This window comes from Macrobrachium nipponense, chromosome 2 (genome assembly GCF_015104395.2).
Source record: "Macrobrachium nipponense isolate FS-2020 chromosome 2, ASM1510439v2, whole genome shotgun sequence".
NCBI lineage: Eukaryota > Metazoa > Arthropoda > Malacostraca > Decapoda > Palaemonidae > Macrobrachium > Macrobrachium nipponense.
The window spans coordinates 97,200,575-97,226,453 of NC_087201.1; the positions used below are offsets into that span (position 1 = coordinate 97,200,575).

A 25,879-nucleotide genomic window follows, 5' to 3' on the forward strand; every position below is an offset into this window, starting at 1 on the left:
GTGCTTCAGGCAAGATGGGGGCGTTTACTTACTACGCAACCCTCCCTCTCTCTCTTCAATAACTACGTTAATATCGCACATATTAAGATATTCGGCAATCATATTAGAGCAAATTTTCTTCGTCTTTATGTTAGCGAGATGTTTCCCTTGTCTTTTCCTCATTAGCATGATGAAATTCTTGCCGAAACATAGATAAACATGTAAAAGCAAGCGAATGTCAGAGGTGAAACTCGAACGTGTAGTCTACTTGAAGTCTGTGCTCGCACGGAATCATGGTTCAACTTGATACTCACCTCTGCGACCCACGGAATCTCTACAGATGCCATTTCTCACAATTTCTTTGACAATAATTACCAAAATTTTCGATAACAGAAGAAATATTGCATTTTCTTGTACAGATGAATGTTTTAGGCTTATTGAGCTGTTTACTAATTACCCTGTAACTACAAAAGTAAGAGGAATTTTGACGAAATATTTCGTATACGTATTCTCAATTGCCATATGAAGCTCCATGAATTTTTTCATGACTTTGCATTTTTCGCCCTATACCCCCATATACAAGGGTTCCGGCCGGCCCCCTTAAAATTCGCAGGTCGTGTGTGTTTTTAATATAAAGGTAATGAAGGCTGTAGGTGAATAAAAATCATTAGAATATACTCAAAAGTCTTTTAGGTCTTTTATTTTACTGCTGACAACAGTTTCAAGTGACTATCACAAACAAAACTAGTTCCTTATATTGAATTAGTTTCCACACCAGTCAAATTTATAAAGAAAATAAAATATACTTTATGCTACAGACCCTAATTATATGTCATATATCTTGGTGTAGCTGAGAATTTAGCATAGGCTTTGATGACCTTATTAACAGCATCCAAGAAATCTTTCTCTGTGGCAACCTTCCTTCTTGCACGTATAGCATACATACCAGCTTCAGTGCAAACAGATCGAATTTCTGCTCCTGAAATTTTAGAGAAGGTAAACAAAGGTGTTGTTAAAATTAGTTCATGCAAACCAATGAGGCATTTTGTTCTTAAATCAAGAAGTGAATATGAGAGCAAAGGAAAATTAAAAATATACAAAGCACGTCCCAAATTAAGCAAATGAAAAGTAAATTACATGATTTAACTATACAGTGGTACCTCGGTTCACGAACTTAATTTGTTGAGCATCATTTGTTCAAGGATGCTTTTCGTAACTCAAAAAATTCATAACCTGAATCAACTTTCCCATTTAAAATCATTTAAAAACAAATTCGTTCAAACCTCAGAAACACTATGTTCTTTCAATTTTTTGTTTTCTGGTACAAAGTTATGCTTTACTTCACTGCATCCAATAATATTGTATGTATTTTAATAATACAGTATTGTATTATAAAATACAAACAGCAATCAATGTTTTGGTCTGGAAATCAGCTGAGAGCCATTGTGAGGTAAGCTTATTTTGCTATTTGAACTCAGATCATAGCGATTTTCTTGCTTCTAATTAGCATAAATGAATCTCTAGATACTCTATTGATATGGGACAATGTTATTATAAGTTATATGAAGTATTTTTAAGTTGAAATATCACTTGAATACATATTTGTTGTGAACCAAAAAAAATTTTTTTTTTTTTTTGGTTAATAGATGGCACTGCGGGCATGTTTATTCCTTAAAAGAATTAACAGACTGCGTTCAATATTTTCACTTTATTTTATCAGAATACTACAAGTTTTACATATTTATCTTTTACTGGAGTGAAAACAGTAAAATATGTTCTTTCATACTAAATAGTTTTGATTAAAACATGTTCTCAAATTTTGTTTACAGTTGAGTTTGATGGTACTACATATATTGAAGTTTGCAGGAGTTTCATCCATGTTGCTAATGCACGATAATAGTAGTTAGCAGATGAACATTCTTTTCTCAGCTTCAGCTACAGCTTGCAGCTTAAATTTAGCAGTACTATATGCCCTTGCAGATCTTTTCTCCATAGTTAATAAGGATAGAGTAATGTAAAAATATATCAGTCCTATTCTACTTAACGTCATTTGTAACATAACTATGGTAAGTTTTTACTATTGTACGATGGTTGAAATACAAGTAAACTGCTGTTATCAGATTTAGTTGTTCATAGCTAATCAGCTGTTTCTGGCTGTATGCGTTTACACAAGTAATATGATATTTCTTTTTCAATATAGTACTATTTCTTCAGTAAAAGAGTAAATAACATTGAAAAGACCGAATAACAGTCAAAAAGCACTAAAAAGTGTTAGGTGATTCAAATGAACCCTTTCTGGGGATGTTTGTGTGTTCATGGCTTGAATCTCGGCTCACAAACCGGAACAAAAATTTTTTAATTATCTGGTTCGTAAACCGATTTGTTCGTGAGCTGAGGTACTACTGTACTGTATGTTCAATCTTCATACATGTGTAGAATTTAGTAACAAGCAGAAAACAGTTGCCATGTAAACACAACCATGGTACAATTTATGGCATATTTCAGGAACCACAAACTGTTCAATTAAATCATGAAACCAAAATAGTTTTAAACAACTGATAAAATGAAATACACTGCTATACAATGCTGGTATTCATACAAACTTCTAACCAATTTATCCAACATTATAATTTGACATCAAATACTAATATAAGTAAGATTCCCTATCCTTATTCCAATAATGTACATTTTTTTCAAGAACTTTTATGGCAAAGTCTGAAATATATTTTAAGAATGAAACATTCAAATTAAAGATATTATCCTGGAAGATCTAATTAATACTACAAATATAAGCAGTTGCCAAACTAAATCCCAGGCCCTTTAAAGGTTCAGTCAAATGTTGCACATGACAGAATATTAAGAAGGATATTTCAAGTCTTAGTCCATAACTGAAATTCTGATGTAAAATAAAAAAAATTTCAACATTCACATAAAATCATTTTATTACTTATACTCTGATAACTACTAAGTACAATATATTTGAGTGGAAATCAAAAAAATTTTCTTTGGCAAAACTTGAAAAGCAAATTTTGAAACTTGAAAAATTCTCTAATTTTGAAAGAAATATATCCAAGAAATTATTTTGTAAAAGAAGATATTAAAATAACTACCAATTTGGATTACCCATTGCTTTAATATACATACTACTGAAAATGGACCAATAAAATAGAATACAGTACTTTATAGAATTTAGGGTTAGTACTGGGACCTATGAGGTCATTCAACGTTCATACACAAATTGACAGTAAAAAGTCTGAAAGGTGTTATAGGTGGAAAACCTCTCGTCAAACAATGACTCAATTGGTAGGAGAGGGTGGAAAATAAGATGGTAGAAACAATATGTAAGGAAGTACAGTAAAAAGAAAAAAAGGAATTGCAGCTAAGGGTCATAGGGACACTGCAAAGAACTTCAAGTAGTAATGCCTACAGTGCACTGTATGAGGTGCACTGATGGATTACTGCCCTATGAGAGGTCACTTTAAAGTAATTGTTCATATGCGGAACAAACCTTCGTTCTTAACAATAGGATTACTTTTCAAGTGCCAGCTGATAACCGGTTAAAACAAAGATTGTAAAGCAAGGAATCTATGAGATCTGGTAACGCCTGCGCATACGAGGTGAAAGCTGGTTAGAGACCATACATTGTATTTCGTGACACTTCAGTCTTTCCTTAACCACCTTGGGGAGTAGTCGCTTACGCTTTGCTCTCCTTCCAAGCCGGTTGTTTGTGCCCATGTTCTGTCTTTCAGTGTGGTTTGTGTGTGTGTTTTTGTTATTATGGCTTGCTCCAAGTCTTAACAGCTATAGATCCGCATATGACTTGCAGTAGGTATCGAGCGAATTTTTGTACAGTGACTATCCCGGCCCAGAAAGTTGTTCCTGGCCTAAGTGGAGGGTGTTTTACAGGAGGAGGGAACATCACAGTTTTGACTCTTCCTTCTTGAAAGGGTTTTCTTCACCTCATCTAAATGATTCGGCTACTCCCTCTTCCTCGATTGCTCTTCATGATGCTAATGCTGGTATTCCTGTCTCCTTCCTTATCGTCATTGATTCTTCGATGGAAGTATCAGAAGTGCCACAGGGTGATCTTATATTTAATGTAGTGCCTCTCCCTCAGGTTCCAATTACCATCCCAAAGAGGAGGAGGCTGCTTCATCTAATTCACCCTCCTTGGATGGACTGTTGTCGCACTTCTTGGAGGCTCGTGCCTTCCCCCCCCTCCCCCCAACCCAAGCCCCCATCGCTCTCCCGCCTCCCCCTGGGCTCCTCTACATTGGCTCTTGCATGCAGCCATCTTGTGGAACCTCGCCTACAGTCCCTGGGTCACACCTTATCACTCTGCCAGTGAGGCCATCAACTAGCACTGGTCATAGAGAAGTCATGACGTCACTCCCAGCACCCTATCAGCCTGTGACATCACTTGTAGCAGCCACTCATCACGATAAGGCGCCGATTAAAAGGTTGAAAGTTGTAGAGATGGGAGTGGTCTAAGATTCATCACTCGACAAGACCGTGGTTGGCGGTCGGGAACGTGAAGCTTCCTTGGCCTGCGAACGGATTCCTCGTTCTCTTGAAGAAAGTCTTAATCTTAAGAGTCATTTGCCTTTGAGTAGCTCTCTTTGCCGACATTCCATGTCTCGGGATAGGGCTCTGTTGACTTCTCACAGTAGTGTACTCATCTTGTCACACGGCCTCATACACTGTTCCTCTTGGGAACATGTACGTGTCTGCCTGACATACGTGCACGTGATTGTTTCACTGACAGTGTACATAGTTCTTCACACGAGTCTGTACACGGTTCGAGCCGGGATCGTGCACAAGTGTTGTTGCTTGATGACGCTCAGGAACCTTCAATAGCTGGGTCTTTGAGTGTTAAAGACTTCTTTCCCATCATTAATGTCCAGAATGCTACGTTCCCTAGCGAAGCTTCATCAGTGTTGCTACAAAAGGAAGACGATACTGCCAAGCTTTCTTCTTCACGTCGTCGGTCACCATTGCTGGAACAGGAGAAGGGAGTCACTCAAGAGTTTTTGTCTTCCTTTGCAGAGGTTGTTGATCTCATTCGTGGGTTCAACAATCTTGAGTGTAGGACGCAAGCTCAGTCTTCTATTACACCTAGATGCATAGAAGCCTTGCTGGGTGCCAGTCAGGATCCTAAGACTTCCTTTAAACTTCCCCTGCCGGGCCACACTCAGTCTGTCTTGCAACGTGTGAACGCTTTGGTGTCAGACAGAGATGGCTCTCTATGTTCCAAGGGGTCGTCCAAGTTTCTTCCTACTCCTCTTGCACAGCATAGGAAGGACTATACAACTATGTAGTTCATTTGATGCCTCGTCACCTTAACCCGGACGTGAACCGACTTAAACCTGGTTTAACCTACGAGCAAGTTAGGTCGGAAGGTCCTTCCTTGTTGGCACAGGAGGCCTTAGCTATGGAGACTATGGCGGCTTCCATCTTCCAGACGGTCTCATGGTTTGACTTGTGGTCCATCGCAATAGCCAGTTGCTTCAGATAGGTCTGTAGAAGGTTTAGTGAGTGAGTCTTCACTTACTAGACTGTTGTAGTCTGGTGATAAAAGTATTTTCTTACTTGGCCCATCTCAGTGCGAACTTGTGGGCCAACCTGCTCCTAGCCAGGAGAGATGCAGCTTTGTCCAAGGTGGCAAGCTCAGTGGACTCTGAGTCTTTATCAGCGCTCGGGAATGGGGATATTCTGGATTCGCAGTTCCTGTTCCCGAGGACTGAGTTGGAGAATACGATTGACCGACGATCAGCAGATACTAAGGACAGGTTGGTCCATCAGGCGGTTTCCAAGTCGGCGACACGTTCATGTAGCCCACCTCCTCCTCCTCCTCAGCAACAGGTAAGAAGATCTTTGCCTGTTAAGTCCTCTAGGGGTTCTGCTTCAGCGAGGGTCTCTCAGTCCTCCTCTTAGACTAAGTTGAGCGAGCAGCAACATCCCTTTCAATCCCACCCCTAAAAGCCTAGGAGGGGCTCTAGAGGAAGGGGCATAGGGGGTCGTCAATAGAGTGGGTGCCTCTCCCACTCCTTTGCCACGAGTAGGGGGATGCCTGGCAGGCCAGTGGGCCAAGTGGCCAGGGTTTGGACCAGAGAAATGGGTGGTAGATGTTCTGCGGGTGGGATATCTACGACCGTTCAATGTACGTATCTCCCCCCCCCTCCCCGACAGACCCTTTCTCAGTCAGACTTATGCTCATGATTCCCCAAAGTTCTTAGCTCTTTGGGAGGAAGTGTTGAAAATGCTGGACAAGGGTGCGATAGAGGAAGTAATGCATCCTCCTCCGGGTTTTTACAGTCACATTTTCCTGTTACCAAAAGCAACTGGAGACCAGTGACCTTTCCATCTTGAATCATTTTGTCAGGAAGAAAAGGTTCATGATGGAGATGCCGCAGACAGTGTTGGCAACAGTGAGGGACAACGACTTCTTGCTGTCAACAAACCTAAAGGATGCTTACTTCCAGATCCCTATTTATCCTTCGTCCAGAAAGTTTCTTCGCTTCACTCTGGGAGAGCAGATATACCAGTTCAAGGTCCAGTACTTTGGGTTGACCACATCCCCTCAGGTATTCACATGGGTCTTTGCCCTTGTCTCGACAAGGGCTCAGGCTCAAGGAATTCACCTGTTGAGATACCTCGACGACTGGCTGTTCTTAACAAGCTTCAGGGAGAAGCTGTTGCAGGACAGAGATTGTCTGTTTCGGTTTTGCCGTGAGCTAGGCATTGTCGTAAACCTATAGAAGCTGAATCTCGTTCCAAGCCAGAGAGCTCTCTATCTAGGTATGGTTACAGATACAGCAGCATCGAGTGTTTCCATCGGACCAGAGGTTGGAATAGTTGCAGTTCATGGCACGCAAGTTCCTTTCGAGACCAAAACAGCCAGGCTCATGAATGGCAGGTCCTTCTGGGGATTTTGTCTTCTCTGGAGAAGCTGGTCCTTCATGGTCGTCTTCATCTTCGGTCTCTACAATGGAGATTGAAAGACTTCTGGTCCCCAGCAGGAGATTCCCCTCTTCAGAGAGTTCCTCTGTCCGCAGAAGTAAGGCAAGACCTTCGTTGGTGGTTGGACTATCAGAAAATCTTGGTGGGTGTCCCTCTGCGTTTTCCCCCTCCAGACTTTCTTCTGTTTTCAGATGCCTCTCTCACGGGTTGGGGTGCTCATCTAGGAGATCTCATTGCGTCAGGCGTTTGGAGTATGGAAGACAAGCTGCTACACATCAATGTTTTGGAGCTGAAGGCAGCTTTTCTGGGTCTGAGAGAGAGTTTCAGGTTAAGGTAGAGGGTCATTTGGTAGTTCTGATGTCCGACAACACCACAGTGGTCGCTTATGTGAACAAACAGGGGTCTGGTGTCTCATCACCTCCATTCATTGACAGTCGAATTACACCAGTGGGTGATCAACAACTCGGTTAAGCTCTTGGCCAGATACATTCCAGGCAAGAGGAATGCGGTCACCGACAGTCCAAGTCGTCAGAACCAAATCCTGGGCACAGAGTGGTCTCTGCATCAGTTCATGGCGGACAGGCTTTTTCAGGTTTGGGGGAGGCCTATGCTAGACCTCTTTTTAACTCTCTTCAACAGAAAACTGGAAGTTTACTGTTAGGTGGTCCCAGATCCTCTTGGTCTGGCAGTGGACACCTTCCAACACCCTTGGGACAAACTCGAGGTGTTTGCCTTTCCTACGTTTGCCTGATCCGTCAAGTTCTGAACAGGTTAATGACTTCTCAAAATCTCAGGATGACTTTGGTAGCTCCTCTGAGGCTGCAAGCAGAACGGTTTCCAGACCTTCTGTTCCTTCTGTCAGAGGTTCCAAGAGAGATTCCCTCGTGGAGGCAGCTTCTTTGCATGCCTCACATAGAAAGGTTTCACCAGTTGGTAGAATTCCTCTCTTTTCACGGATGAGACTATCAAGTATTTCCTTCGAGCGAGAGGTTTTTCTCAGGGAACAGCGAGACATATGTCCAGTTATTTCAGTAAGTTCTCTTCAGCAGTTTACCAGGAAAAATGGATAATCTACTGTATTTGGTGTCGTCGATGGGGTTTCTCTCCACTCAAACCCTCTGTTCAGCGTATAGCAGATTTTTTGGTCTTCCTCAGGGATGAGAAAGGCCTTTCTGTTTCTGCTATCAGGGGCTGCAGAGCGGCGTTGAGTTTGGAGTTACGTCTGTGAGGCATAGACATCTCTTCGTCCTGGGATATCTCCTTATTGTTCAGGGGTTTAAAGAGACCTATTCTCCAAGGGAACTCGAGCCTTCAGCATGGCATGTTTCGCTTGTCCTGAGAAGTTTCATTAGAGCTCCTTTCCAGCCCTTGTGTCAATCATCAGACAGGAATTTGACGCTCAAGTTTTCCTTTCGGGCTTGGCTTCTTTGAAGAGTGGGGGAGCTTCATGGGTTAAGTTATACTAATGTGAAACATACCAGGGTTGGGGTCTGTGACCTTCAAGTTTGTTCCGGAATTTGTGGCCAAGACCCAGAATCCTTCAGTGCATGATGACAGATTTGCCTCTTACTCCACTCCACCTCTGAATGACTCTGTAGACAATGACCCACAAGAGCTCTTGCTAAGTCTGTCAAAGCCCTACTTTACAAGGACTCGACATCTCAGACCTGGGTGTTGTAGGCTTTTTGTTGGCACATGTTGATCCAAGAAAGATGCTTCCAGGAACATTTCTTTCTGGACACGTGAGGCGATCAAGCAGGCTTATTTGCGTCTTGATGGTTCTGTCACTGAGTCTGTGCAGGCTAGAGCACATGATGTCAGAGGTATAAGTTCCTCACTGGTATTTAAGAAAAAATTTTGATGCTCATAGAATTTTGAATGCTGGTACTTGGTTGTGTCAATCCATGTTCACGTCTTTTTACCTTAGAGATGTTGCCCACAGGTCTTTGGACAAGTTTTCCTTGGGCCCTGTGGTGGCTGCCCAACAAATTGTGTAACTTACCCATTGCCTTCACCAGGCAATTTTGTATTTTACCCAGGATGATTGTGTGGAAGAGAGAATGAGTGAGTTGGCTGGTCTCTTTCTTTCTCGTTGTTCCTTTCTTCTTCCTACGGGCAGTTTGAGGAATCGGCATGTCATAAGCTGAACTGGTCTGATACAGGTGAGTAAGGTAGTCACACTGAAAGTTGTTTTCCTTTATGTATTTTTGAAATAATCAAACCCTCAATTCAACAGCACATATTCTACTCTCTAGCAAGGGGAAGCGGGGAGTGATGAGAAACCCCTGTGATTATATGGTTTGTTAAATGAATGGTCAGAATTTTCTTCAGTTCCCTAAATACAATGAATCTGCTCATATATCACTGTATTGTGACCCAGACAGCTGGGTTGTTAGATATCAGTTTGTCTATCTTCTCACAGGTATTGGTCCACCTTCTTCAGAACTCGTTCTTCTGAAGAGGTGGTCAGTTGGGTTAACTCCCAGCTGGTTTAGGATGCTTGTACCTCCCTCCAACTGTAAGTCTATCCTATTATCCTATTGTTCAGACTGAAGGTTTGTTCCTCATGAACAAATTACAATTTTTTAAATCAATTTATATTTTTAATAGCCAACAAACCTGAGGTCTTAAAAGCTTACTGCCCACCTCTTAGCCAACCCTCTTTATCACTTATCATTTCCTGGGTTGGGGGAAAGACTAAAGCGTCACAAGGTACAATGCGCGGTCTCTGACCAGCTTTCACCTCATATGCAAAGGCATTGCCAGATCTCACAGATCCCTTGCTTTACAATCTTTGATTGTTTTAACTGGTTACTAGCTGGCACTTGGAAAGTAATCCCATTGTTAAGATCTCAGGTTTGTTAGCTATGAAAAATACAAATTGATTTTTAAAAATTTCATTTCTTTCATGGTCCTCTCATATCTAAGAAACATAAATTTTATAAGGAAACCTACTATTTGAAGAAAAATATGCAGTACAAAATGCAAAAAAGGGCTATAACTACTAGTCTTATATGCAAGGAATATAGTTAAACACTGACTGTACAAAATAAAAACTTTACAATAAAAATGCAACCTCTCATCTTCAAAAATATCAACCAGTTTTTCTTACCTGTACTATTAGGGCACAGACGGGCAAGTAGATCAAAACGAATGTCTCGTTCAACAGACATGGATTTTGCATGTATCTTGAAGATGTGAGTTCTACCATCCAAATCTGGCAGGCCAAATTCTACTTTGCGATCCAATCGACCAGGTCGCATGAGAGCTGGATCTAGTGTATCTGGTCTATTGGTAGCCATCAAAACCTGAAAAAATAGAGAACCTTGCAATTATAGTGCAAAACTATGAGAACTAATAAAATATTGTTAAATATCTAGAAAACATGGAACAATCAATTATTGAACATCTTTACAAAAGGTTTTTCTCTCCCAGAAATGATATGCAATAAATCTCTAATATTGTTTGTTTGATGAGTTTTCTGCCCAAATTCTTAACTGGTCCATTATTAAACTAATCCTTTCCATGACTTGCTGGGTCCTCTGGATCCTTTATCCTTTTTTCCCATACTAACTACTTTTCTACTGAGCTTTCTTTTCCTATTCCTGAACATTCCCAAACCTATTCCTCTGAGTCTGTTGTTAACAAAAGGTCAACAGTGCAGTTTTTCTCGGGTTTCTCTATAGATCATATCTACCCATTATTTGTGGAAAATTCGCCTATATTTGTGATATTTTTCACTGAGAAATATTCACCACGCAATACAATATATTTTCATATGAATTTCATGACTAAATGCACTTTTTGTGATAAAACTACTAGCGATTTTCTTGCTTCTATTTAGCATAAATTAATCTTTAGAAACTCTATTCATATGTGACAATGTTATTTTTCTTTAAATGAAGAGTTTTTAAGTTGAAAATTGATGTAAATAAGCGAACTAGACTTGGTTATTTTTTCGTTAACAGATGACGCTGTTGTCTGGTTATCGGTACATATTTCGGTACTTGCACCAAGAGACCCTTCTAAAATACAAACATAATGAATATGCATCTATTCCTTGGCACTTTTAAAAAGTTACGCTTTACTGCACTGTAACCAATAATAGGGTATGTATTTGTAGTCTCATATTACTACATATAGCAGCATTATAAAAAACAAACAAAGCGATCCATGTTTTGCTTTGGAAAAAGCTGAGGGCAGAGGTAAGGTTATTTTCCCCTACTTAACTAGATTTTCTTGCTTCTGTTAGTTTTTGTTATATGATGTGCTTTTAAGATGAAATATGGCTAAAATATGTACGTCTTGTTATGAACTCTATTGTTATTTTTTTCGTTAATAGATGATGTCGGGAGCATGTTATTTTGTGTAAAAAAACTGATTACGTTTGTTATTTTCATCCTGTATCATAATAATGTGATATTTACATATTTATCTGTTAGCGGCGTGAAAACAACAGTGAAATGTGTTCTTTCATGGCGAGTATATTTTATTATATACATTTTCTCCACTATTATTTTTGGTTGAGTTTCATCATGTTACTAATGCACAATAATTTATAGTCATTAGCAGTGTGAACATTGTTTTCTCAGCTTCAGCTACAAAAGCAGTTTAAATTTAGCGGTACATCCTCTATGCTATATTTCTGTGCCGGTATTTTCTCCATAGCAAATAAATGTATAACGTAAAAATTTCTTCGTCCGATTCTACTTAACGTCATTTATAACAAAACTACAGTAATTTGTTACTGTCATACTATGGCTGAGATGCAAGCAAAATGTTATCAGATTCGGTTTAGTTGTTGTAGCAAAACCACTGTTATCGTTCAGTTGGTTATGGGTGCAGCGTTTAAGCAAAAATTATAACAGTACTAACAATACTTTTGTCATTCTCATTTGCTTTTTTAGATGATTTAACTAGAAGATATGATAAATAAAGAGATGGAGGAAACATTTGCAGTCTGAAAAAGGAGCTCTCTCTCTCTCTCTCTCTCTCCTGCAAATGAAATTCATTGTTTTCAATAAAGTTATTACACATTAGGGCAAAATATCTGGCCGTGACACTATATAAGGCATAGTCAACAAGTCCAGAGCACCATAAGGGGGATTGTGACACCCGTAGACTTTTGAATTTCGGTCAGAGGCGAATTTTGCTTAGCGTCAGGGCTCCAGGAACAGAACCCCTGCCATTAACCAGGGGCTGCGTGTGTGTGTGTATATATATGTGTAAATATATATATTTTTATATATATATTATATATATATATATATATATATATATATATATATATACTAATATATATCATATATATAATATATATATAATAGTTAATATATATATATAATATATATATATATATATATGTATGTGTATGTATGTATCTATACCTCACTGAAAAAGTTAATAATTTATTGAAAATGGGATCACTGTACCTTAATGTTACCACGAGGATCAAATCCATCAAGCTGATTAATCAACTCCAACATTGTTCTCTGTACTTCATTATCACCACCTGCTCCATCATCAAAACGAGCTCCACCAATAGCATCAATTTCATCAAAGAAGATCAAGCAAGCCTTTTTAGACCGTGCCATTTCAAACAATTCTCGAACCATTCTTGCTCCCTGTTAAGATATAATTTTGGGACCTAATTATCCAAGAAAATTAATAAACACTGAACATTACATTTTCGTACATTATTACAGTTAAATCTCAAACACAAATACAACTTCTGTATATCAGGTACTATAGACTTGCTCTTAAAGTCTCTGGATACTTTAGAAAAAATGTCAATAACCATGAGCCATAACAGATTTTACCTTACATTTCTTTGAGAGCTACTGTAACATTTCTTACCTCACCAACATACTTCTGCACCAACTCAGACCCAATGACCCTAATGAAGCATGCATCTGTTCGGTTGGCAACTGCTCTGGCACAAAGGGTTTTTCCTGTTCCAGGAGGGCCAAAGAGCAAGACACCCTTAGGAGGCTCTATTCCTAGGTTGACAAATCTCTCTGGCTACAATAACAATAATAAATAAGTTATTAAATAGCAAAACATATGCAAAACAAAGAGTAAAACAAATAGATCATTACCATTCATTCCATAGTGAATATGCAGCTTTTTAAAAATAGTCATGCAAACAAAGTAAATGTGCTGCACAATGTTAAAAATTGATTTTCATTACTCAAAAAGTACTTACATGGAGAAGAGGAGTTTCAACCACCTCTCTTAACTTATCAATCTGTTCCTTACATCCTCCTACATCAGAGTAAGTTACATCTGGCTTCTCCTCTACCTGCATCATTGTCACCGATGGATCAATTTTTGGTGGAAGAGGAATATGAATTTGATACTTATTACGATCAACACTGAAAATGAGCAGAAGATAAAAAGTTAACAAGGAACCTCTCTAATACTCTAGATAATTTTAGTTTACATATTTAATACAGACAAGTCTGTCTTACTCAGTTTCATATTAAACTGACATTAATTTACGTTACTTGTTACACAATGACTTACCCTACTCTCATCCCTTCCTCAATGTCTGTGGGAGCAACAGAGTCGGCCAAGTCAACAACAAATTTGGCAAACTGCTTGACGTTGATAATGTATTTGGGATCATCTGAGTCGGCATTGATAATCTTTGTACATCTTGCCACCTAAAACAGTAATCAAAATATATAAAGTGTACTTGTTTTCCCACTTTTCTCTCATCATACAAGAAATAAAATTCAATCAAACATATATTCCTTTCAAGAAAATGAAAAAAAGGGGCATTATAGTCAAATTACAAAATGCATCAAGAGACCATTCTTCAGTTTTGTATAGAATTCAACTTCAATTGATGAGAATGTTAAGCCCAAGATGCTAATGATTCATACAGTTGTGCACACAATACCTAAAGTGTATCTCAGAAGGTTCCATCGTTATGTTGGCAAGCTTTTGAATCCTATTCCAACTCATGCTTTATCTGAATTTTATAAGGCACAGATTTATCTATTCCTTTGTGGTCAAGTCCCCCCACTTTCCTACTTCTTCTATTTACTACAAGTCTGGCCGTGAAAGGAAATTTATTTGTCACCCCTGTTGCCCTTTGGCCAAAAATTACACAAGCCTGAAGATTTCCCTTCATTAAATAGCATTTTGCTTAATAGATTAGAAGCTAACTAAATGCAGTAACACAAATATGCAATTTGAAAAAAAAAATCTATCAAAATAGTCATCACAATACACTACCTGCAATGGTTGTTCATTTTGGAGAGTCTGCTTATCTGCTGCTAAATCCCATAGAGCCGGGGGTGCCAGGCCAGTGTCTGATTCTTTAATTCCTGTTAAATCATTGACTTTTTTAACAGCCTTCTGAATATCTTCTTCTATGTTCTTAATAACCTTGGTGTAAGGACCTTGACCCTGTGGAAAATTTTTTTTAAATGCCCATAATTTTCAACTTTGAGGATATGTATATAAACAACAAATAGACAACTCAAGATCAATAAATACTCTGTATGATGTTACACCCTATCCAGGACTACAGGACATGCCATATATATACGTACTAAGTTTCCTGATGACGCAATATATCTTCATTTAGAGGATGACTAATATTACTACTACTCAAGCTCTATCAAGCCTTACTGCAAGTCATACAAACAACATATAAAACTCATTTCCTCGACATAAATACAGTGGTACCTCAACATACGAAAGGCTCAACTTACGAAAAACTCGAGATAAGAAAGCAAATACGAAATATTTTACAGCTCTACATACAAAAATTGATCAAGTTACGAAAGGTTGTTGCTGTAAAGTCCCGAGATTCGCCCGGACCACTGAGAACAATTTTAAAACTAGCGCCCTGCCAACTGAGTAAACTCGCCACCATCCTCCCGCTCTCCCATTGGTTCCTGATGCTAGTCACCCCATAAGATCCTGCTCTCCTATTGGTCAGCATCTACCCCTTGTGCTTTATGTATTCTACAGTGGTCCCCCGGTATTCGCGGGGGATGCATACCAGACCCCCCCGTGAATAGTTAGAACCCGCGAATGTTTGGAACCCCTATGAAAATACTAAAAACAGCCTATTTTGTTAGTTAAAACTCAAGAAAAACCCACTAAAAATTTTCATACTTGGTTTTTTTTAGAGTTTTATCACAAAAAGTGCATTATATGATGACATTCATAAAAAAAACCCAGGAATTTGTGGATATTTATCATAGAAAAATACCGCGAATGCGCGAATTTTCCGCGAATGTGTGAGTCCGCGAATCTGGAGAACGCGAATACGAGGGGTCCACTGTATTGGTAAAAGGATGCTGTAAATTGAAAACTTATTCATGCAATACATTTAATAAAAAAAAATATTAGGTAAAGATAGAATAAAGAATAGAAATGAATGGTTATTATACTGTTTGGTAGTTTCAGTAGTTGAAGAGAGATAATGAAAAATTATGGCTTACTGTGTACTAGGAAAAGTGATTGCTTGGCGATCGTTCGGTACTCGTAAGTGCTGGATGTAAACAGAAGTTTGGAAATTTTTATTTTTTTTTAAGAAAAAAAAAAAATAGAGTTATTATTTGTATCTATGCAGAAACATGCTGTGCATGCTTTCCAGAAGTTTCAGCCAATTATTTTTACAAATAATGAAGATATAGAGGTTTTTAAATGATGACGTCATCGTAACTGCGTCGACTGTATGACTGAGTTTGACAGGATCGTTTTTGCGTGTTTATTTTTGCATATATAAAGCGATTTTTCCAAACTTTTTTCGAAATTCTCATACATCTGGTAGCAATGAAAGGTAGTGTGAGACTGCTCAGAGCGGTTATTTATAGGCGAGACTCAGAGAATGACTCAGTTACTCCACAGATGTCAAAGGAGTTGCACGCACTTACGCACTTGCGTTTGGTTACTAGCTATTTAAGTTGTTTTTATAACTTCTTAGTAAACTTGTAGCAATGCCGAAGTTACCTAAGATCAAGAAGGCTACTCAGCAACTAAGGCTACCAAAATTAGCAAAGGCCAGGAGTGTGCTGAAAGAAAAACACAAAAATTCATTGTTATCAGCTCCCTCATTGTCTCATGTCACCCCGTCAACATCATTGTCTCTTGTCACACTTAGGGTATTAATACCACTTTTACGGGGAGGACCAGGATCCTTGATGTAGAAATCAACAATAAAAGTACAAATAAAGTAATTATAATACTGTTGTTTTGACTTTTATAAGAAAAAAGCTAAAATTTACATAGCAAATCTTTGGGGGCTCATAACTCAAAAACATACTTATTCATGTTGGTAGCCATTTCTCGGTTATTTATTATCCAATTTTAGAGGAAGATATCATTGGAAAGAGGGATAAAAATCCCATAATTCCTTGTGTGCCAATTTTTCTTTATTTCTTTCTTTCTTTTTTTACGATTTTTTTGAGTCTAGACAAAAAAATATAAAAAAAATTAATAAAAAAAATAAATAAAAAATAAAAATTTTGTTCACATAGGATTATTCCTCACATAAAGTAGTTTTTATGGTATGATTTTCAATACAACTGATGTCATATTAGCAGAGAAATCGCTACCTAAATTTTTTTTTTTAATTATGATTTTTGCTAATAAAACTAAAAGTTTTTGCTCAAATGACTTGAAATTTTTGTATGATGAGATTATTATATACATCTAAGACATATATGGAAATTATGTATTTTGTATAATAAAAAAAAAATACACAACATAGCGGACGGTCCCCTTAATGGTTACTTAATAATTATTTGAAATGAGTACATGCAATACATTTAATAAAAAAAAATTGTGAATTAGATATCATAAAATGTAAAATAAATCAGACTGCTATCATCGAAGCCTAAAAATACGTATTTTTTAGAATTCTTCTCCTGTTTTAATATTACGTTATGTATATGTTTCACTATAGCGGTCAGTAACTCTGTATCTCCATTAGGTAAAGATAGAATAAAGAATAGAAATGAATGGTTATTATACTGTTTGGTAGTTTCATTAGTTGAAGAGAGATACTAATGAAAATTTATGGCTTACTGTGTCCTAGGAAAAGTGATTGCTTAGCATTCGTTTGGTACTCGTAAGAGTTGAATGTAAAGAAACGATTGGAAGGTTTTTTTTTGTTTGTTTGTTTGTGTATTATAGTTAATGATTAATTAATAATTATTTGAATTGAGTACATACTGATTATTAATACATTTTACTGACATATTCGAAGCTTTTAGCTTCTTAGGTTTAGATGTCAGAATCATAGACTAGGCTACAGTAGCAACGCTAACATAGGCTAGGCTTATTGCTAAGGGACATATGCTAAAGTCCTAATACATGCAGTAAAAATGGGGTTGAACATTACATGCAGTTGAATATTACTCAAGTATGTACAGTATTTTGCCTTTTTGGAGTCATATTTCTTCCGTCGGATCGGCGTCATAACCCTAGATTCTAGAACATGTTATAGGCCTGGAAATATAATTTACTGGGGTGTTTTTGGAGGGCTTGGAACGGATTAGGCCTTTTACATGTAAAATGTGGATTAATTTCGTATCTCGAGGTACCACTGTATGACTTTTTTATGATAAAATAAGATTTTATGTATACTTACCAAGTAATTACATAGCTATAGTTTCTGAAACCGTCGGCAGCTAGAATTTTCGAAATTCGCGGAAGCGCTAGTTTGTTTTGGTCAGGTGATACCTCCTGCCAACTATCGGGGGAGTGAGGAACCAACACCGTCCGAAAATCAGTTGTTTATGCCCTATTATCCATGTGAGGGGAGGAGGGGGGGGCCTTGATCAAGTAACTACTTGGTAAGTATACATAAAATCTTATTTTATCATAAAAAAATCATTTTTATGTATGCAACTTACCAAGTAGTAATTACATAGCTGAATCCCACATTGTAGGAGGTGGGATCCATGGATATGCTCATAACTTTTTTTTTTTATTTAATAAATACAACATATATATTTAGTGCTAGCAGCCATGCAGATGCTTGTTGGTTCCTTACCTGTTAAGAGAGCTGAACAGTTGATTACTGCCTCTGAAAGTCGCTCGTCTTAACTCATAGGGACGTGGCGGCATAGCCAGGGCTCGTCCTGTAAAGAGTGGGACCCATGCAGCTAAGGAATGTCCGTGGCTAGCATGGTCAACTAAAGGATGCCCCTGCCCCGGGCGCAGTACCAAATAACCAAATGTTACCAGAGTAAAAAACACATCACCTCAACCATAACCATAACATTCATACCCAACTCTACACTTGATTGAAGGGTACTCCTAGTACATCCATAGTACCTCCAGGCTCCCCTAAAAAACTCAACAACCTCGTTCAAGGCAAAGAGATAGGCTAGGAAGGTATGATTTCCTACACACCCTTACCCAATGCTGTGCCTGCCGCTAAATACGGACCCAGGGTACTGCAATTTTCATATACTGTTTCAATATCACGCAAGTAATGCGAGGCGAACACTCATTTACTTTTCCAATACGAGAGATTGTGTTTAAACGAGAGAGAGGTTGCCACTGCTCTTACCTCGTGAGCTTTCACTTTAAGTTTATTAAGGTCGGTTTCTTTCACTTGTGAATGAGCATCTACAATCACACCACGTAAGAAAAACGCCAGGGTGTTTTTAGACATTGGGCGCGCCGGATTCCTTACCAAACACTGTAAACGATCGGACGGGCCCCGAACTTTCTGTTCTTTGTAAATAACATTTCAGAGCTCTGACTGGGCAGAGCAACTTCTCTTCTTCTTCCAGTCCTACCAAATCTGTGAGGTTTTTGATACTGAACGAACAAGGCCATGGTTTGGACGGGATCTAGATTTTTGCCAAAAACCCCACGGTTAATCCGCAAACCGCATTACCCTGTGCAAAGCCTATTCCCTTGTCCATGGCATTTACTTCACTTACTCTCTTAGCTGTAGACAGGGCTACAAGGAATAAGGTCTTTCTCGTCAAATCTCTCAACGATGCTCTTTGAAACAGCTCACACGCAGTTTCCGACAACGGGTCGCTGTGGTAGTGTTTAACACTCGCCCCAGTTTTATACCGACACCTTTTATATAGGTGAGCAAGTCAGAGAGTTCTGACATGTCCAATTTAGCAGTTCTCTGGTATTATAGCAATATTTTACTAGAAATAGTGCTAAAGGAGACATATTTCACAGGGCGACACGGCTTCCGAGCCCAGAAATAGATTTTTCCTACGTCAAAATCCCTTAAGTACTACATCTAGGTTCCAAGATAATATCTTCGAACCTTTGGGTTTTTCTATATCAAAGGACTTAATAAGATCTGCAAGATCTCTATTCGACGACACTTCCAATCCTCTGTGCTTGAAAACAGATCCCAACATCGCCTTATAGCCTTTGATAGTCGCAGTAGACAGATTTCTATCTGTTCTCAAATATAAAAGAAAATCTGCTATTTCTGTTATAGTTGTTTTAGAAGACGAAACATTATGCTTATGCTCTTTACACCAGGCTCTAAACACAGCCCACTTTGCCTGATACACTTTACTTGAAGATTCCCTTCTGCACTGCGCAATAGCTCTCGCCACTTGTTTTGAAAACCCCTTCGCTCGTAGAGTTGTCGGACAGTCTGTAAGCGGTTAGAGACAGAGTGGATAGTCCTTGATGGAACCACCTGAAGTGGGGTTGTCTGAGTAGATCTGTTCTCTGAGGAAGTAACCTTGGCCAATCCACTAGAAGATCTAAAAGATCTGGAAACTATTCCTGCGCTGGCCAGAATGGAGCAATGAGAGTCATCGAAACGTGATGCATTCCGAATTTGTTGATGACTTCTCTCACCATCTTGAATGGAGGAAAAGTGTACAAGTCTTTGTTCGACCAGTCCAAAAGCATCGCAATTGTCGACCATGCTTTTGAGTCCGGGGCTGGTGAACAGTAAAGGGAGAGACGATGATTTCTTGCTGTGGCAAACAGATCTCTCATAGGTTTCCCCCAGTTTCCACAATTCGAGGCATACCTCTGGGTTCATCATCCATTCCGTGTGAAGTACTTGCCTCCTGCGGCTCGGTTCGTCCACAAGAACATTGAGTTTCCCTTGAACGAACCTTGGAATTAATGTGGTTTGATTCCAATTCGTCCATACCAGCAGGCTCCTTGCTGTCTCGCAAAGAGAAAACGAGTGTGTCCCTCCTTGTTTCTTTATGTAGGAGAGCGCTGTCGTGCTGTCCGAGTGTATCGCCACTACTTTGTTATGAACTTCGTCCGCGAACTTCAGCAATCCCCAGTGGATGGCGGTCAGTTCCTTTCGATTTATATGCCACTGTTTTTGTTCTGCATTCCAAACGCCTGATACTTCTTTTTCCCCGAAAATCGCTCCCCAACCTTGATCTGATGCGTCTTAAAAGAACACTAGGTTGGGGCTCTGCGAGAGGAGGGATCTCCCTTCTGCAAGTCTGTCTCTTAACTTCCACCATTGCAAGTCCTCTTTTATTTCCTGTGTGATAGGGAACACAAAAGTCAGGAAACTTCTTTCTGTTCCAATTCGCTCTGAGGAAGAACTGTAGGTTCCTCATATGCAGTCTCCCTAGTGTCATGAACTGCTCTATTGAGGATAGAGAGCCCAAAAGTCTCATCCATTCCTTTGCAGAGCATTCCTGGAGAACTAAAAATTTCACTATCTTCTGTAGGCACGACTCAATTCTTTGTGGGGATGGAAAAGCCCGAAAACTCACTGAGTTGATCCTCATCCCCAAATAGACTAATTCCTGACTGGGGAGTAACTGCGACTTTCATCTGTTTATTAACAGTCCTAGATCCTGAGCTAAAGTCAGGGTTTCCTGAAGGTCCTCCGTGCACCTCTCCTTTGTTTGTGACCGGAGAAGCCAATCGTCCAAGTAAAGGGATATCCTTATCCCGACTAGATGTAACCATTTTGCAATGGGAGCTAGCTCTCGGGTGAACACTTGTGGTGTGGTTAAAAGCCCGAAACACAGTGCTCTGAACTGGTATATTTTGTCCCTGAAGACAAAACGCAGAAACCTCTTTGAGTTTTGGTGTATTGGGATGTGAAAATATGCGTCCTCCATATCAATGGAGATCATCCAATCCCCTTGACGGATTGATGAAAGGACAGACTGATTCGTCTCCATCTTGAACTTTGTCTTTTCCATATAAAGGTTCAGAGTGCTTACGTCCAATACAGGTCTCCATCCCCCCGATGACTTGGGAACAACGAATAGACGATTGTAAAACCCTGGTGTTAGTGGCTCCTCTACTAACTCTATTGCTTTCTTTTGCAAGAGAGACAAAACCTCTTCCAAAAGGGCGATGAACTTCTTTGAATTTTCTGAGTAAGCTGTCAAAGCTATCGGAGAGCCTGATAACGGTGGCTTTCTCTTGAACGGAATATCGTATCCTTATCTTAAAACCTTTACGATCCAAGGTTCCGCCCCTCTTGCTTCCCATTCTTCCCAATACTGATGGAGCCTCGCTCCTACTAGCGCACGAAGGACTGATACACTACTACTTGGTCGAGGGGTTGGTTGAGGATTTTTTAATAGATTTAAGGGTGAAACGTGCTCTGTCCCTTGATCTTGGGAAATATCTACCGAATCCCCTGCCCCGAAAGGGTAGTCCTCGGCTGGCTGGCGAGGGGCGTACACTAGGGATATTTTCTCTAGTCCATTTAGTGGAATGCGAGAGAAGATCCTGTGTTGCTTTCTTCTGCAATTCGGAGGCAACTAGCACTACTGTCTCTTCTGGAAACAGGTGCTTCTTATCCAAGGGCGAATACAACAAGGCAGACTTTTGGGTACAAGATACTCCCTTGGATGTAAAAGAACACCATAGTTCTCTCTTCTTTAGGATACCTAACATGAAGAGAGAGGCTAGTTCTGCGGAACCGTCTTTAATCCCCTTATCTAAACAAAAGATCACTCCCGAAATCTCTGTAAAAGCTTCCTCGCTCAACACTGAATAGCTCTTCAGTTTACGTCCCAAGGCTCCTACTGTCCAGTCCAGGAAACTAAAATTTTCTAATACCTTAAAGATATTCTTAATGAGGTGGTCTAATTCTGATGCTATAAACATTATCTTGGCTGAGTTGAAAGCTGATCTTCTTGCCGAGTCAATAAGCGTGGAGAAGTCTCCCTGGGCGGAGGCAGACACACCCAAAGAGAGAGCTTCTCCGGTTTTGTAACACAAGTGTCTCCTAGTTGAAAGACGAGAAGGAGGGAAGCAGAAGTTGACCTTGCCTTGATCCCTCTTATCCTCAAGCCAAAGGTTAATTTCCTTTAACGCTTTTCGAGCCGAAAAGGACAGTACTAATTTCAGTAATTTCCTGGAGTCTTCCTGGTTGTCCCTCATGTAAGAAGACACTGGAGACGTGGGGGTTACTGGCGAGAATGAATCTGAAAAATTGTCTACAAAGTAAAAAAGCAAGGCTTTGTAGGCAGTGAGAGAAGACTCTTTATCCTCCTCTTCTTTCTCTTCCTTGGCTGAAGAAATAGGTGATAAGGTCTCTACGGGTTGGATAGGAGGCGCCGCAGATTGGATAAAGCCCAAAATGCTGTCTTAACTTATTCTGGATGGCTGACAGAGAATGATCGGAGCAGCCATCACCTGAAGTCCCGTCAGTAGACCCGAAGCTGAAATTGATGACATAGGCTGTCCGAGCGCTTCAGACTGATCCCTCTGTGCACTTGGTTGCATATATACCTGTGGATGCTCGGGCACTAGTGGGCGCTCTTGGACACTCGGGTGCTCGTGGATTCCCGGGCGCTAGTGAGCTAGTGGACGCTCGGTTGCAACTGTATTCCTGGGCGCCAATAGACGCTTGGGAGCCAAAGGTTGTTCTAGCGTTGCCGCAGAAGTTCCAGGCGCCAAAGGCTGCTCTGGCGAGCGGGCAAACTGTGGCGCCGATGGGCACTCGGGAGTCTGCAGGTTCTCATGCTCCGAACGCTGAAGATGTCTCCCAGGAGTCTCGGGAATTACAGGAGGGACTGATGGCAGTCTTACCTGTCCTTCAGTATCATATGTGCAGACCGGTGCTGAAGACATCTCCAAAAGTCCACTCTTCCCCGTACTCTTCACCTCTGAACGTCTGCTAGAGGAAGACTTTCTTGACGACGACTTCGACTTAGAGGATGTGGTCCTCTCACTGCAACGTCCCTCTCCTGCCGTATCCTGAGAGAATCTCTCTGGAGAGTCCCAAAAACTACACGAAGGCTGTTCCTTCCGTAAGGGGCTAGCCTTTTTACAGGGGACTGGAGAGGGAGACAACTTACGAGCCCTCCTTTTCAATGGACGGGACTCAGTCATGGAATCGCCACTGGCGCCTGGGAGAGGACTCCCCGGAGCTGGAAGCACTAGACGACTGCGATACTCCTTTAAAGACGCCTTTCCAATGGTGCTCTGTTGCGATCTGGGATTTGTCAACAGAATCACCTGAGGGGGCGACTGCTCGTGGGCAGACCCCACTAACCTCCCTTGGGATACCAGTATGCCTCCTCCCAGGTTCTGGGGAGTTTGACAGGGACCTTTGCCTAAGAGAATCAGTGGGCCGAACAGCCACCTCCTCCACCACACTTACACTTGCACTCACTTCACCACTTACCTTGTCCATTGGGGTTTTCACGGACGCTCCTAATTTCTCCATTCCTTGGAGCATGATAGAAAATTTCTGACCGACTCTTGCCTCTAAATTGGCCACAGCATCAGGTACAGGTGTGAGAGAGCCAAGATTAGGACTGGGAATGACAGGTAGAGGGGAAGGTTCAGAAAGAGACAAATTATCATAAGACAATTCCTGACTAATTAGGTTTTTAATTCTAGCTGCCGACGGTTTTAGAAACTTTAGCTATGTAACTACTTGGTAAGTTGCATACATAAAACTTCACCTCTATTTATCAACATCAAAAGAAATGACAATGCCCAATTTGACAATTGCATAAGAATAATGTAGTACAAAGAATTTCACAATGAAACAATTAATTATACTGTACACTCAATATGACATAACAAGACCAAGAGAATCTGAGGTGCAGTAAAAGTTGGTATTCATCATGAATCGGCCCAGAATCCCTTGCTCTTCAACATTGAAACGAAGGAAACTGCAAAGGAATTCTGAGGAGGAGGTATCTGGAACCTGCTTTATGAAGATAATGTGGTTAATAGTAAAATCTAAGGAGGGAGCCATGAAAATGAAGATATATTGCATCATCAGGAAACTTAGTACAGGCAGTCCGCTTACGACGGGTTCGGCTCACGACATTCCGAGGTTACAACGCTTTTCAATTATATTTATCAGAAATTATTCCAGATTTACAGCACATGTTCCAGGGTTACGACGCTTACAATGCTGATCTGGCAGAAGAAATATGACTCCAAAAATGGGAAATAATCAATATTTGAAGGTTTTTTTTATGAAAAATGCAATAAGAATGCAGTTTACATAGTTTTAAATGCACCCAAAGCATTAAAAGTAAGGTTTTCTTAGGATTTTTGACAATGTTCCAGCTTACGATGATTTTCGGCTTACAATGCATCTCAAGAACAGAACCCCCATTGTAACCTGGGGAATGCCTGTATTTGGTGTGTCCAGTGGTCCTAGATAGGGTACAATATCATACAGGGTACTTATTGATCTTGAGTTGTCTATATACTGTTTAATGTGGAAGAGGAGGACTGAAAATCAAAGTATAAATAAAACAAAGCTTAGGGTAACTTGAAAGGAAGCAATGGAAAAAGCACAGTCAGGGAAGTGTCATGTGGCTCTGCAGGAAAGATATGGATGGGTGCCTGGTGTAAACATTGGTGTTACAATATACTTAGGATTGCAAGATATGCATGAAGCAAGATATTTTCATTATGTATCAACACAAACTGGAAAGAAAAAGAAATGGAGGACTGTGGTAGCAAGGCAGGTTTTACCAGAGGTATAACTTTTCCACTGCCATGGGGGAAACACTGGACTGAGAAACAGGGATTAAGAGGGCAATAAGAAAATTAGTGGCTGCAGCCTCGATCAAATGGAAAGACAGCTTAACCCTTAAACGCCGACTGGACGTATTTTACGTCGCAATTTTTTGTCTCTTGGGTGCCGACTGGACGTATTTTACGTCGACATTTTTGTCTCTTGGGTGCCGACTGGACGTATTTTACGTCGACATACAAAAGTTTTTTTAAAAATTCGCGGAAAAATACTTTTAGGCCTACCAGCCAAAAATTCTTGAATCACGTGCCTTGGGGGATGCTGGGAGTTCACGGATCAAGGTGTTGTTTTGTTTACAATCGTTACGCAGGCGCGCAAGCGCGAATTTCTTTCTTGCCGCACTAAAAAGTATCTGTGACACATCTCGGAAATTATTTCGTCACTTTGACATAATTTTTTTACCATTTTAAATTAGCCGTTACATGGAGTATTATATATGAAAATGTGCGCATTTTTATGTAGAATACAACAAAAAAATACTCATGATTGTAGCTTTTATAATTTTTGAGATTTTTTTATATAAATAACGATAAGTGCCAAAATTTCAACCTTCGGTCAACTTTGACTCTACCGAAATGGTCGAAAAACGCAATTGAGCTAAAACTCTTATATTTTAGTAATATTCAATCATTTACCTTAATTTTGCAACTAATTGGAAGTCTCTAGCACAATATTTCGATTTATGGTGAATTTATGAAAAAACTTTTTCCTTACGTCCGCGCGGTAACTCTTCCAAAAAAAATCATACATGCGATTGTGGTAATGTTTGCACCATTTTAAATTAGCCGTTATATAAAGTTTTATATATGAAAATGTGCGCAATTTCATGCACAATACAACTAAAAACAACCCATGGTTGTAGCTTTTATCAATTTTGAAATATTTTCATATAAAAATGTATGTGACAAATTTTCAACCTTCGGTCAACTTTGACTCTACCGAAATGGTCAAAAACGCAATTTTAAGCTA

At 39.8% G+C, this 25,879-nt stretch overlaps 1 protein-coding gene across 1 annotated transcript in view; it reads right to left on the reverse strand.

Moving 5' to 3' along the window:
- Nucleotides 1–652: 652 nt before the first annotated feature.
- LOC135220822 (26S proteasome regulatory subunit 7) overlaps nucleotides 653–25,879 on the reverse strand; it is a 35,493-nt gene continuing 10,266 nt past the window's right edge. The window contains exons 3-9 of the mRNA XM_064258363.1: nucleotides 14,182–14,355; nucleotides 13,465–13,604; nucleotides 13,145–13,313; nucleotides 12,796–12,960; nucleotides 12,372–12,563; nucleotides 10,052–10,247; nucleotides 653–958 (exon numbers count right to left, since the gene is read on the reverse strand). Of these exons, the coding sequence (XP_064114433.1) occupies nucleotides 801–958; nucleotides 10,052–10,247; nucleotides 12,372–12,563; nucleotides 12,796–12,960; nucleotides 13,145–13,313; nucleotides 13,465–13,604; nucleotides 14,182–14,355 (1,194 nt within the window). The 3' untranslated portion in view covers nucleotides 653–800. The remainder of the gene's footprint in view (nucleotides 959–10,051; nucleotides 10,248–12,371; nucleotides 12,564–12,795; nucleotides 12,961–13,144; nucleotides 13,314–13,464; nucleotides 13,605–14,181; nucleotides 14,356–25,879) is intronic.